The 13,084-nt window shown below is 46.0% G+C and overlaps 1 protein-coding gene across 1 annotated transcript in view; it reads left to right on the top strand.

Moving 5' to 3' along the window:
* The first annotated feature begins 3,789 nt into the window (after positions 1-3,789).
* MEMO1 (mediator of cell motility 1) overlaps positions 3,790-13,084 on the top strand; it is a 48,269-nt gene continuing 38,974 nt past the window's right edge. Inside the window, exon 1 of the mRNA XM_074948955.1 lies at positions 3,790-3,937. Coding sequence (XP_074805056.1) covers positions 3,877-3,937 — 61 coding nt within the window. The 5' untranslated portion in view covers positions 3,790-3,876. The remainder of the gene's footprint in view (positions 3,938-13,084) is intronic.

The raw sequence follows: 13,084 nt of genomic DNA, 5'->3' as shown, positions 1-13,084 counted from the left end.
CCTTAATAAACCAGTAAGTTTCCTGAGAGGAGTGTTAACAAGCCTAATAACTGGCAGCAGTCAGGCTTCTATGTGCTTAAAAGACAAGATTATAATAAGCCTTTAGCTAGTCAGGCTGTTTGGGGTTTATTTTGCCAATCATGTGTACGCTGAAGTGTTGCAGGCATCATCCTCTATGACCCCCCATCCCTGTGTACTACTAAGGTACATATGAAATTATAGTCTTTTCCACTATATTATGATTTAGACAGCAATGAGTGGGTGTGGTGGGTGACTTTCTTTTAACAGCAGAAGACTATTAGAAACAGCAGATTCCCTGTAGACTGTGAATGGCAGTTTGAAATGGACAGCTGCAAAGGGGAGAGAGAGAGCTGAGACAACAGCCACAGCAGTGAGCTGCTCCCTGGGGAGGGGAGAGACTGGGAGCAGGCAGTGATGACAAGGGGACAGAAAACAGGGTAATGTGTGAGAAGAGCTGTGTCAGAGAAGAGAAAATTGAGAAAAATATGAGGAAGTAAAGGAAAAAGCAGTAGAACCAGAGAGTGTGGTTGCGCAAAAAAAAAAAGACAGATATCCATCTGGCTGGACAAGTCTTTCTTTGTATCTTTCTTTGTGTTCATGGTGGGTTACATCAGGGCTGTTGCTATAGGGAGACAGTAGGGCTTGCTTCACAGCCTCCTTGGATGACTGGGCCAAGTGCTCAGCACAGGGCAAGACGATCCTGTGCCTCTGTATTCCCAGCACTGTGTGGGCCTCTGTTATTGTGCTTCCTCTGAAGAACAACTGCGTGCTTCTTTGGTTCTGCCCCAGGTCTTATTTCACTGCAACACTAGTGGGGGGAACCAGTTACCTGCCCTGGCTTACACTATCTAGAGAGCTAATGGTTTGAATCTTTGTAAAGGCAGAGACCCCCTGAAGAGAAGCATAGGGTGGTAAAATACACCCTGTAATTGAAAGTGAAAAATTCCTAGAAAGAAAAGCAAAGGAGGGAGAGACCCCACTGGTAAGGAGAGAGGGAAAATGGATGGTGAAACATTGCTAGAGTGAGGAGAGAAAGGCAAGGAGAGGTGAGAAGCTCACTTGGAAAGAGTTGAGGGAAAGTTTAGCACGGACAAGTTGCACTGCCTTTAATACAAGCTAAGCTGCTTAAGAGCTTTGACCTGCTAAAATAGAGCTAAAAGTGTTCTTGTGCTGGGTTTAGCTAGGACGTTAGCTAAACCTGACCTAAAATTGCCCATTTTTCCTAGTTTAGACAAAGCCAGAGAGGTGGGAAAAGGAAAGACTGTAGGAGAGAAGGGGCCTGTATAGAAGGGGTGGGAGAGGAAAGAGAAGAGGCATGAGGAATAGCACTTAAGCTATGGACTATTAAAATGGAAAGACTGAAGAAAAAAAGACAAGCAGACAGAGAGAAAGCAATCCTTGAGTTCAGAAAGGAAATAAAAGAGAATAGAGAAGGGAAAGTGTGGTTTACCGCTCTTAACCCCCCCTCCCCCCCCCCCAAAAAAATTGGTGTCTAAATGTGACAACCATTTTACATCCACAGCAGGGATTATATGATTTTTGTGGACTGAATGTTCTTGGGAAAGCCAGGGGTGAGATGGATATAGGAGTGCAATGTTCTAATGTCTAAGGAAGGGAAATAACCTGCTTTGTTTTACTCTATTGATTCTGGCTTTTAGAGGGTGGTTTTGCATGTTTGGAAATATACAAGGACATTTGGATCTCTGGCATTTGTGCATGCTTATTTAATGTGCCACACTGGTAAACTATTTTTACAAAGAAGTTCTGAAGACTTCTAGGAAGGTTTCTATATTGGTTTTCATTTTTTTTAAAATAGGTGTGGAAATCTTTTTAATTTAAATAGTAGAAAAATGGCACTGGATATTTCAAAACTTTTTGGGAGAAGTTACGGTCTCTAGATCCCCCTAACTTTTTTTGAACTACTAACAACCTCCTAAATTTTGCTTTACTGGTTATGGGCTGGAAGTTTATGACAGTTTTGGATTGCTGTCTGACCTGACTTTTCTTGTTTGTATAGCAGCATGATAATTGTTCCTCACCACTGAGTAAAACTTTATCCCCATAGTTGGTTCTGTTGAGAGGTTAATTAGTTCAGAAGTTGGTACTCCTAGTACTGACCTATCTATGGAATGTGGTTTGGGAATTTTGGGATACAGCTATAACTGCAGTCTGCCAGCATAGGGGGTAATTATATATTGAAGTAGTCATCATCATGATTCTTCAAGATATTTATTACAAAATAAACCTCTCAATACACTGTATGTAGTGATAAGCTAATATTCATTTAAAACTATGGTGAGAGACAGAGAAGTGGAGGTCATGGAAGGGTTCAACGTCTTCGGAGGTACCCAGCACGAATAAGAGGAATTGATATAGTGTCTTAACATAACTATCTACTAAGTGCTGACTGAAGGGCCAAATTCAGAGCTCAGTGACACATTCACACGTGAAAATATGGTGTTTGTAAATGGAAGCCTACAGCATGCACTGGTGGATGTGTGCTTGCAAGGCTTACTGTAAGCCCCCCTTCTGCCACACTCTGGAGAAATCAGCCTATGTTTAACAGCTAGTCTGGGGGCAGATGGGAAAAGTGTGTGTGTGTGTGTGTGAGATTACAGAGCAAAACCCCAGTATCTCCCTCTCCCCATCCGTTGCACATTGCTAGTTAATCCAGGGATAAATCCCTTGGGCCTAGGCTATGGTGTTTGCAGGGTACCCAATGCCACAGGGCTCTAAGCCCTAGGGAAGGCATCTGTACTAGAACAAAAAGAAAAGGAGTACTTGTGGCACCTTAGAGACTAACAAATTTATTTGAGCATAAGCTTTTGTGAGCTACAGCTCACTTCATCGGATGTAACTCACCAACGCTTATGCTCTAATAAATTGGTTAGTCTCTAAGGTGCCACAAGTCCTCCTTTTCTTTTTGCGAATACAGACTAACACGGCTGCTACTCTGAAACCTATCCTAGAACAGTATCCTAACTGGACCTCTGCTCGTGCCATTCCAGGCCCCAACCCGCTGGGCCCCCGGGGCTGATGGCCACAACAGCCCCCCTGGCTGAAAGGCGGGCCAGGGGGAGCGCTGTCGCTGTGGCCCGCACTGGGGCTGGCCTGGGTAAGGCAGCGCGCGCACGGGCCCCGCCGGCCGGCACCAGGCCCCCACGGGCTTAGCCCGGCAGCTCCGCAGTCCCCGCCGGGGCCTCGCTCCCCAGGGGTCCGCCCAGCCTCCCCACGCTACCCTGCCCTCTTCTGCCCTGCCACCACAGAGACACCAACTCGCCAATCAGCGAGGCCAGAAGCCATTGCCCTGGCAACCCTGGTGACCAATCCACACTGGCTCTCCGCCTGTGGTCCTTTCCCCGCCCCGCCCCCCATCGTTCCGCTCCCCTCTAGCGGCGCTGTCCAATCACAGGCCGCGATCGGTCCTGTGGGGCGGGGGAAGACGCGGGGGGAGCAAGGGTGTCCAATCGCTGCCGGGCTTTTGCTTTCGTCACCCAATGGGGAGCCGCTTTGCCCGCTTCTGTGCAATCCGCATTCCACGGGAGTCGCACAGGGCCAAACCCGGCAGCCGCGGCCTCCTCCTCGCCTCCCCTTACTTGGTAGCCGGCGGTTGCCTCGGGCTTTGTCCCAGGCCGGCTCCCCTTCCCCGCCCGGGTTCGTGTCGGGGGCCGAGCCGCCTTTTCCTGCCTCTCGCAGCGCTTCTCCCCGAGCCGCCCGGGTCCGCGGCGCCGCCCCGCCCCCCCTCTCGGGGGCTCGGGCTCTGCCGGGGGAGGAGGGGGATTAGCGCTGCCGCCGCGGCTGGGCCCGTCTCCTGCCCCCTCCCCCCCGAACACCATAGGCGGCTCAGGCACCAAGATGTCCAACCGAGTGCTCTGCCGGGAGGCCAGCCACGCCGGCAGCTGGTACACAGCCTCAGGTAGCGGGGCCGGCCGGGCGCAGTCCCGGCCACCGGGGGCGGGGGGAAGGAGGGCTGGAGGTTTGGGGGCGGGCCGGTTACCGCCCCAGTGGTGCCCCTCGGGTGTGTGTGTGGGGGTGGGGGCCGCTGCAGGGTGTCACCGCCGCGGGGCCGAGGCAGCTGCGAGTGGACGCTCCGAGGGGCCTGGCCGGCCCCGGCAGGGGTGTGCGGTGTGGTCCCCGCAGCTGTGGCGGGTGTCGGGCTCCGCGGCCCTTTCCCAGCCCCGGGCTGGTCTGGGGGGCCCGGCTGGAGCCGGAGGCTGAGTCAGCGCTTTCCACCCCGGAGGGGCCTCCGGTGCTGATTCTGGGAGCCGCGGCGCGGAGGGGGCCGTGCGGGGCACATGGCGCTGGCTACCGTCCACACGCTAGCAAAGGCAGTGCCGTCCCGGGCAACGGGCTCGCCCCTGCCCGTCGCGCACACGCCCCGGAGCCAGCGGGCCCGCGGGCTGCACGTGCAGACCCCTTCCCTTATGTAAAACCGTGCAGCAAATCCCCGAGTGCGCCTGCAGAGCAAACTGGCTAGTAAAATAGACCTGGAAGGGCTCATTGTGCCGCTAACTGGCTGATCCGAGCTGCCGGTGTCCCAGGCACGGCCGTACCCGAAGCATCGAGGCAGGCAGCGGAGTGTGGTATGACTAGGAAATTATGGTAGGAACGTGGGAATTAAATTATGGTAGGAACGTGGGAATTGCTGTATCAGGATCAAACCAGTGGTCTAGGATCGCATAATACCTCCGGTGGTATCGGAGGATGCTGGGTACCTTATGGGTGTGAGAAACTGTGGTGGACAATTATGGAATAACCAGTCATAAGGGAGTTTTGTGAAATAACTTTCTAATGTTGAGATATGTTAGAACATGTAATGATGAAAGCCCCCATTTAAATATAGGTAAGGTGTAACCCTAATAAACATACCTAAGATGCTCAGAATGCAGTCTGATGTGTGAACCTAAGTAGAACAGAAGGAATAAAAGAATTAATTGATGACTAATCCTGTACTTGTTTAGATGGACTAATGATTTAATGGATTCTTTTTCTCGTCCACTGCCTCCCTCTATAATGTGTGGTGATAGCATTGTATTACTGTATCTGAAAATAGTCTGTGGAGTAATTCATTTCAAAGAGTCAAGCAGTAGTTTGGTTTTTTTGGCCTGCAAAACACTAACTGGGATTTTACTTTGTAATGGCATATATAATCAGACATGTTATTGTAATGTATAATAAAACTGGCTTACATAGTTAGCCTTTGCATCTCTGGCATCTGAAACTCCTTGCGAAGTGGAGTGCATAAATGAATGGATATATGCATGTAGTCTTGCCTCATAAAGTTAAGTAGTCTTACACCCATTATGTTAACTGCTTAATTCTCAAAGCTGAGATGAAAATTCTTTAATGTAAGCGGACCATGAACAGTTTTTAAAAAAATAACTTTTGACTTCCAATTCCATTGTTTCTCTTCTTCCATCCCATCATCTTACTGAAAATCATTATTGAGATTGATAATGTGGGAACTCACTATCACATACTATAGACTAGCTTTTATTTTTATGTTGATGCAAAAATTCAAAACTAAAATGTTTTTATAGCGTTTAATATTGTAAAAACAGTACTATTATTTCTGCCCCCCCCCCCACCTCCATAGTGAATTTAATTATGTAGATGTCTCATATTGGCTAGAATCAAGGATCTTGTGGCACAATTAGCTATCATAGCAGAGTTTTTCCAGCATTTAAAAAAAAAAATCTTATGGGGGGGAACCCTAGCATTTGTACTGCTGTTACTTCTTCACATATTCCACAATGCCATCAGAAATGGGCTAAAAGTACAGTGAAACTGTTCTGGTGATCCTCCTGTGTTTTTCCTATTCTTTGTGCTGGCCCTTTGGGGAAGTGGAAGATGCAGGTGCTGGGTGCACTCTCTAGAGCTGGTGGGGTGAGAGAGACACTAGCGTTGTCTTTTGCTGTAGTCCAAGCAGCAGTGAAGGAGTCTGTCATTGGCTATTGCACATGGCTTCTCCCTCTCAGCTATTGCAGTAAAGTGATAGATAGTGATCTGATCAGTTTCAAGCTGTGTCTGCTGGCACTTCAGGAAAGTGCTATATGTGGTGGCAAGAAACAGGTGATTGTGATTGAAGGCGGTGAAGGTTGAGCTGGACAAAGGAAGTTGTACTGATGGCCTGGTGACACATCCAGCTTTAAGAACAAGTTTTGTCACATGCTTTTTGGAATGTTGAGGTCTTGGATAATCCAGGACGAGGGAAGACACACAGACAGGAAAACATAAGAAGAGGGAGAGACAGGGAGATGAAATGAGTAGCTTGACTTTAGTGGGGATATTTTGTAACTGAGTTTTATTTCCTGAAATCGTCCACCTACTTCAGTGTAGTAGCAGTCTTTCCATTGGAAAATTTGTAGGTGTGATCCACTCCAGGCAAAGACTTTAGATCAATTTTCCATTAAATCTAAAAAAATAAAATTGTAATGCTTTACCAACTATTCTGTATAGACACCTCAAATACATTTATTTGAATACGAGGTTACATATTTCAACACGAGTGAGGACATTCAAAAATTGTCTTTCATGGTAACATTAACTTGCCCAGATTGCTTTTATTTAATTAGGTTACTAAATTACTAATTAGGTTACTAAACTGATATGTAATGTGGGAAGATAAGGTGATTTAAAAATCTCTCCAACCCCCCCCCCCCCCGCCCCTTATCTTTAAACGTGGCCATGCTGCAGCTGCATGGCTGGAGCTAAACATGGTTATTGTCTGCACACAACACAGTTAGAATTTAGTAACCATGTCAGCTAAGAGAGGCCTAGGTTGACACATGACTGTCTTTCTGGACTGGTTCAGCACACACTTTTTGGGCAGATGGTACACCTCAACAAGCCCGTGTAACTATTTTTGTTCAGTTTTGCTTCACCCAGTTCTCTGCAGTAGGACATCTAAGAGTGCATTAGCCTATATGCTTTTGTATGCATGTTTTCTGGGTATTGACTGAGAAGACAGTATGGGATAGCTGGCCAGAGACTTTTCTCAAGGGAAAAAAATAGCAGAGTATTAGATGTGGAGACACAGGCGCACATGTGAAGAAAGAAAAGCTGATGTTTGAACTCAGACTGGACCATATTCTAACTTGTCACAAAATCATGGTCAAAATTTGTTGTTTGGATGGGGCCTTATTGTTACTTTATTTCTTTAGTTTTTTTGAGAAATAAAAGAAATTTGAAGGGAAAGAGCCATTGTTTGATAGCTTGACGGGATTTTAGCCTACCCCCCATTGTCCACACATATGCAAACCTTTAATCCGGCTTTGAATGTTCTTTGAATCTGGGCTTGCTTGTCTGGCAGGAGGTATAGATGAAAGCTCAGGTTTCACTTTAATGCGGGATCTAACCTGCCTACTTTGCAATGAGAATACAACTGAAGATTGGATTATGAAAGTCCTCCAGTGCATTCCCACAGTTCTGCAGGGGCTATATTTTCTGGTCCTCTTACCTACTCACTTCCCACTCCCCTCTACACCAGAAGTCACCTGCTGGTTTATGTACACTTTGTTGGCATTTAACCCTTCATTCAGCGTGCTCCATTTCTGCAAAGTTTAGCTCATTTGAACAGCATGAGAAGATGCTGTCCCAGGGTGCTACTAGCTGGCCAGAAGATCACATCAAGGTTCTGGTTGCTCTCTGGTGTGAGTACTGGTGTAAGTACAGTAAGGAAAACACAGTTTTGGGCGATGCAGTTGAATTAGCATCTCTGCAGGAATATTTCAAAGAGACTGGGGGGGGAGAGGAATCAGGTGGATGACAATTCAGTGTTGGAGAATTAAAAACCTCAATGATACCTACTGCAAGGCAAAGGATACCAATTGAATGTCCCGCAATTTCTCATTCACCTGCCCCTCCTATGAGCTGTTTGACCAGATGTTTGATGCTGTTGTGAGTACAGAACCTAGTGCCAGGCTTGATGGGCTTTTTGAAGTGGAATGGTCTGATATTTAGACCGGGGGCAGAGGAGACCTTCGTTGCAGAAGGGCTGGAGTAGTCAGCATGGCCAGAGTGACTGGAGGATGTCCTTATGCTGGATTCCATGGACCTGTTCAAGGATGCACCCAAGGAATGGAATGTAGAGGAAGCAGAGTCAGAGGTGGAGCCACAGTCCGGTAAGAGACAGCTATCACCTTTATTATTGTTATGGGGGGAAATTGTGGTGTAAGTGTAGGGTGGGGTTTGCTGACCTTTGACCAATGCAAATATTACAGAGGATATTGCATGCTACGAGGTGGAATTAGCTTCAGTTGAGGGTGGAAGCTATGCTTTTTCCCTTTTCCTTCTTCCTACTCCATCCATGTGTGATCCGGGATGGGAATGGGATGGAATTTAAACATGCAACTAGTGATTTATTCTAACTATGATTTAACTGGTTGCTGATAACACACTTATTCAACATTGGGATTACAGGTTTAAGAGGAATGAATACATATGTAATATGGATACTCTGCACTCTGTTTATAAAACTTATACTGGGATTAGTACTAAAGCATTGCCTCACTGGCTGTATTAAGTGGAAATGTCCCTTGGTGATGGAGGTATCTGGCCTCCTTGGTTTGTGATATGTTGTCCAGGCCAGGGGAGATGGATTGGGGTGGGGTGGAGGAATGAAGATAAAAAGGCAGATCTGTTCGTAGCAAGGCTGTGCTTCCTCCTAGTTCAGTACCTTGTTTATGTTTGCTGAAATGCACCCTTCCCCTCCCCCCCCCCCCCCAAAAAAAAAAAAAAAGAAGAAGCTGATAATGCTTGAGAATTTTGTCAGTGAAATTCCTCGGCAGGGCAAACTTGCTATGCCTATCCCTGGAGCTTACTAGCCTTGTCCAGTCATTGACATGCTGATCAGGTACCAGGCAGTTAAATAATACCTTGGCATATATAAAGCTGATCCTCTTCCAGTCTGGGATCCCAAGTAGACCAACATCCCCCAACACTGTTGCATTGTGAAATAATGTTAGGACCATCACTAGTAACAGGCCCCTGGTAATATAGGCCTTACTATCCCCTTTGCCCCCCACAATTTTAAAAATATTTTAATAATATAAAATACTTAAATTGCATCTGTGGACTGGTAACCTGGGATGCAGCTTTTTCTAATCATTTAAATATCTTGTAGTTGAAATAAGGCCATACCTAGTAAATAGAAGTATTTTCTTGTGGCCTTTCTATTATGCAGAATGTAAAACAGATACTTTTTCTTTCTTTCCATGGTCAAAAATATAATGCTCTTTCATTGTCTTGTTAGGACCTTTCACCTCTGCTGGGCCCAGGCTTCTTGGGGAAAGGACTCTAAGGGAAAAGGAAAAAGGAGGCCTGGTGCAAGAAATGGCTAATGACTTTGGATGCAATTTAGACGTGCACCTTGAGTTCCAGAAGGCGCAGCTAGGGAGGAAGAGGAAGAAGGAGGGAAACTGGTCATGGACTATCTTGAGCATGATCAAAGGATGAGGGAGCAAGACCGACATCAGCAGAAGGAGCTGTTTTGAAGCTTGCTGCCATCGGGGGAGCCAGTTGCTCAGACAGCAGTGTCAGTGGACACTCGTCTGTGCTACCATGTCCTGCAACTGATGGACAACTTGGGGTTGGTGTTGGTTATTAGCCATTCCATGTGCTCCTGGAATGGAAGTGTGTATGGACAGATGTATGCTGTTCACTCAACCCTCATGCCTTATGGGACAAGGAGACCAGGTGCACTGATGTGCAGTTCCATTATCAGTGAGGTGGCATTGATTGTGGCAGTTTACCCAGTTGTTGGCAGCTGGACTGCCTGTATGGTTCTTAAAGTATATTTGACTACTGTATAATAAAGTATTTTTTCACTATTGTTGTGTGAATACTTAGGGAAACAAGGAAGAGGCTGGAACCTCTATCCAGAGGTTTAGTAGGTTGCTCAAAATCCCATAAAAGTAGTAACAAATTGGTATGTGTACTAAACACTAAATGGCATCACATTTCCTGTGCATCTCCCCCAGCAGTTCAAGGATGTTGCATGCAAAGCATCCCTTACTTCCCCTGTTCTCCTGGACCCATCCCTAGTCATCAGAGATGTGCTTTCTGGTTGCCTTTACTAGACCTCCAAAACAGCAGTCTGTTGAGCCCATTCCCAGTGAGAGCTCTCTTGTCCTCACAAATGTTATGTAGTGCACAGCACACCCCCAATAATATCAGTGGCATTGGGCATGCTGGCATTCAAACAGATTTATAGTTTATGCCATCTTGTCTTCAGTTGGCCAAATGCACATTCTGCCTCCATCCTACCACTGCTCAGTTAAACCTTCTTCTGCCCAGTACTCTTACATCAGCATATGACTTCATGAGCCAGGGCAGCAGAGGGTAGATAAGTCCTCTAAAATATCAAGGGGGTTTCTGTGCCTACTGTTAACCATTTTATTTGGGTGGAATACAGTCACTTTTAGTCCAAACAGAGGTATGCCAGATCTCATGAATTCCTTGGCATTATACATCTTGCTGATGTATCCCACATTGGTGTTCATGAACTGGCCCTTGTGATTGATCAAGATCTGCGTAATGCGCAAGTAGTATACTTTCAGGTTGATGTCTTCATGTGCTCCTTGTGTTGGGCAACCGTGTACATGGGTGCCAGTAATAGCTCACGTTTCAGGAGCTATTAGTTCAAGAACATTAGCATTATCCACCATTGGTGGGTAAACCACAGCAATAATGGCCTGTACTGGGTATGCAGACACCACATTGGAGAACAAGGGGTTAAGGAGCAGTTCTGGAACCCGCCGGCACCCACAGACTCTGCATCAGCTAGAGGTGGAGCTTAAAAGGGGAAGCAGAGCAGCTCAGAATGGGGCAAGCAGTGGAAGGGAACAGACGTCTGCTCTGAGCTCTGGATAAATAACAGCCCAGGAGCTCATGTTGCCTGTGACCTGACCAAGTCTGCAAAGGAGGGATTGGTGACTGTTTGGGAAGATCATAAACTTTATTTTTGGTTCAATTCTTTCATTTATCCTGGAGAGGAGGGGAGGTGAGGTGGGGGGGAGGGAGGACTCGGGTAGGAAGGGCTGCAGCTATTTAGCACCCCAAGGTGCAGAACTTACCTGCTCACCATCAGAGCCTGGTGGAAAGGCTAGGCCAGGGCTCTCCTACCAAACTTTAAAGCTGGGACAACAGTAAAAGAGTACCCCTTAGTGGGGAATCTGTCTAGGGGAGGCCCTAAATACCCAAGGGTACAGTCCCCAAGTCCCAGAGCTAAGGAGATAGCCCTGAAGCCCTTATGGACATCCAAAGCCTTTTCCATTATTGGACTTTTCTTTTTTGTATATCCCAAAAGGGGTGGTCAGGAACATGTTACCTGGCTGAACGACTGAGCTGCAAAAGAAGGGACCAACTCCCCAGGATGGAGTTATAGAGAAAAGGGGAGATGTCAGGGAGGAGGGACCATACTGCTGCCTGACCAAAAGGTTGCACTGCTGGTAATGGTCACCTTTCACATGGTCTCAGACACATCCACTGGCTCTGCCCCAACAGTTGATTTGCCAAGGCAAAACTGGTTAGCCACAGACCTGTAGTAGTCTGGGGTAGTAAACTTCCAGAAGGCCATAACAACCCACTTCTGGATTGGTGTGGCCTCCCTCATTTGAAGGTCAGGCAAGCTCTGTACGTGGCTCTGTGAAGGTGGCCTTTCTTGAGCAAAAGTTCTAAAGCCACTGCTGTTCATCCTAGGAACACGTAATTATGTAGTCTTGCCACTCTGTGCTTGTGGTCCTCTAACAGGCCACTGGTCAGCTTAAGAGGAATCCACAACAATTACAATCAGCATCATCTGTCTCCTGTGCCATGCACTGAGCATGCATGATCTTCTGGCTGAGACTTCTTGTTGCCTTCTTAGGGTTGCAGGTTGCTGCCATAATGCCCTGTGCTATGTCTCATACCCTCTGTCTGCGTCGTCCTGCATTAACAGAGCAGCCAAAAGCAGAAATAACATATTGTGCTGTGTTGCAACCAGGCCTTTCCAGTATTGGAAGAGAGAGAAGTGAGCATGCACACCCAGAAGTACTTTTAGTTTGATATGTTGGCAGACTAAGAATGCTTCTGCACAGGAGCTCAAAAGACAGACAAGTTGTTCCACAATGCACCATAAAACAGTTCCTAAAGTAACTCAGTTTAGTGAGGTGCTAAGAAACCTGAGATGTGCCCCTAGCAATCAAAGCACCTTCCCCTGGTTGCTGTAGCTCCACTGTGGATGTGTCTACATGAGTCTGATGTAAGTGTGGCCAGGGTGGATTTGATTTAAATCACTAGTCAGGAAGGTGCATCCGATGAAGTGAGCTGTAGCTCATGAAAGCTTATGCTCAAATAAATTTGTTAGTCTCTAAGGTGCCACAAGTCCTCCTTTTTCTTTTAGTCAGGAAGCCTTGATTTAAACATGGTTTTCTACATAAAAGTGCATTCTTGTTGGTTTTTATAACCTTAATACATACTCTTCACAACTCAAAGATAGATGTAGGTTTCATTTTTAGAAGGTACACACTATACATTTTTAAACAGTGATGTATTTTGAAAACTTTTCAGATTACTTTTACAGCTATATCAGAAAATGAAAGATTGTTTGGTTATTTCATTTACCAAAGGTAATTGAAGCAGATATTTATAAAGTCATTGGGAGGTGAACTATCTCCAATTCAACAGGTTAATCATTAATATTTGGAGGGTTTTCTTGTTACGCTGTATTAGAGGGAGAACATCACCAGGCAGACATTTACATTGTTTTATTTAACTAAAACAACGTTAAGTATTCTGGATTTTTTTGTTCAACAGCAACCATATAATATTTTAACAAAACAAGCATATGTCCCTCGCATCTCACATTTATCTCCAGACTTCTTCTCCTTGTCCAAATATATTCCACCCCAAACAATCTTCTTTTCATTGAACTTTTTGTACCTTTTCACTTTTAGAGAGATGTAAGGGATTGACTGTGTACACAAATTTGCAGAGGGACAATACAGTTGAGGTCTGTTATTTCTCACCTCTATATATTTATTTATTTATTTATTTTATTTTAAAACATTTTTGCTTTTAACAA

This window comes from Natator depressus, chromosome 3 (assembly GCF_965152275.1).
Source record: "Natator depressus isolate rNatDep1 chromosome 3, rNatDep2.hap1, whole genome shotgun sequence".
Taxonomy (NCBI): domain Eukaryota; kingdom Metazoa; phylum Chordata; order Testudines; family Cheloniidae; genus Natator; species Natator depressus.
The sequence above is the reverse complement of the archived record's forward strand: the minus strand, read 5'-3'. Positions and strand labels throughout refer to the sequence as shown.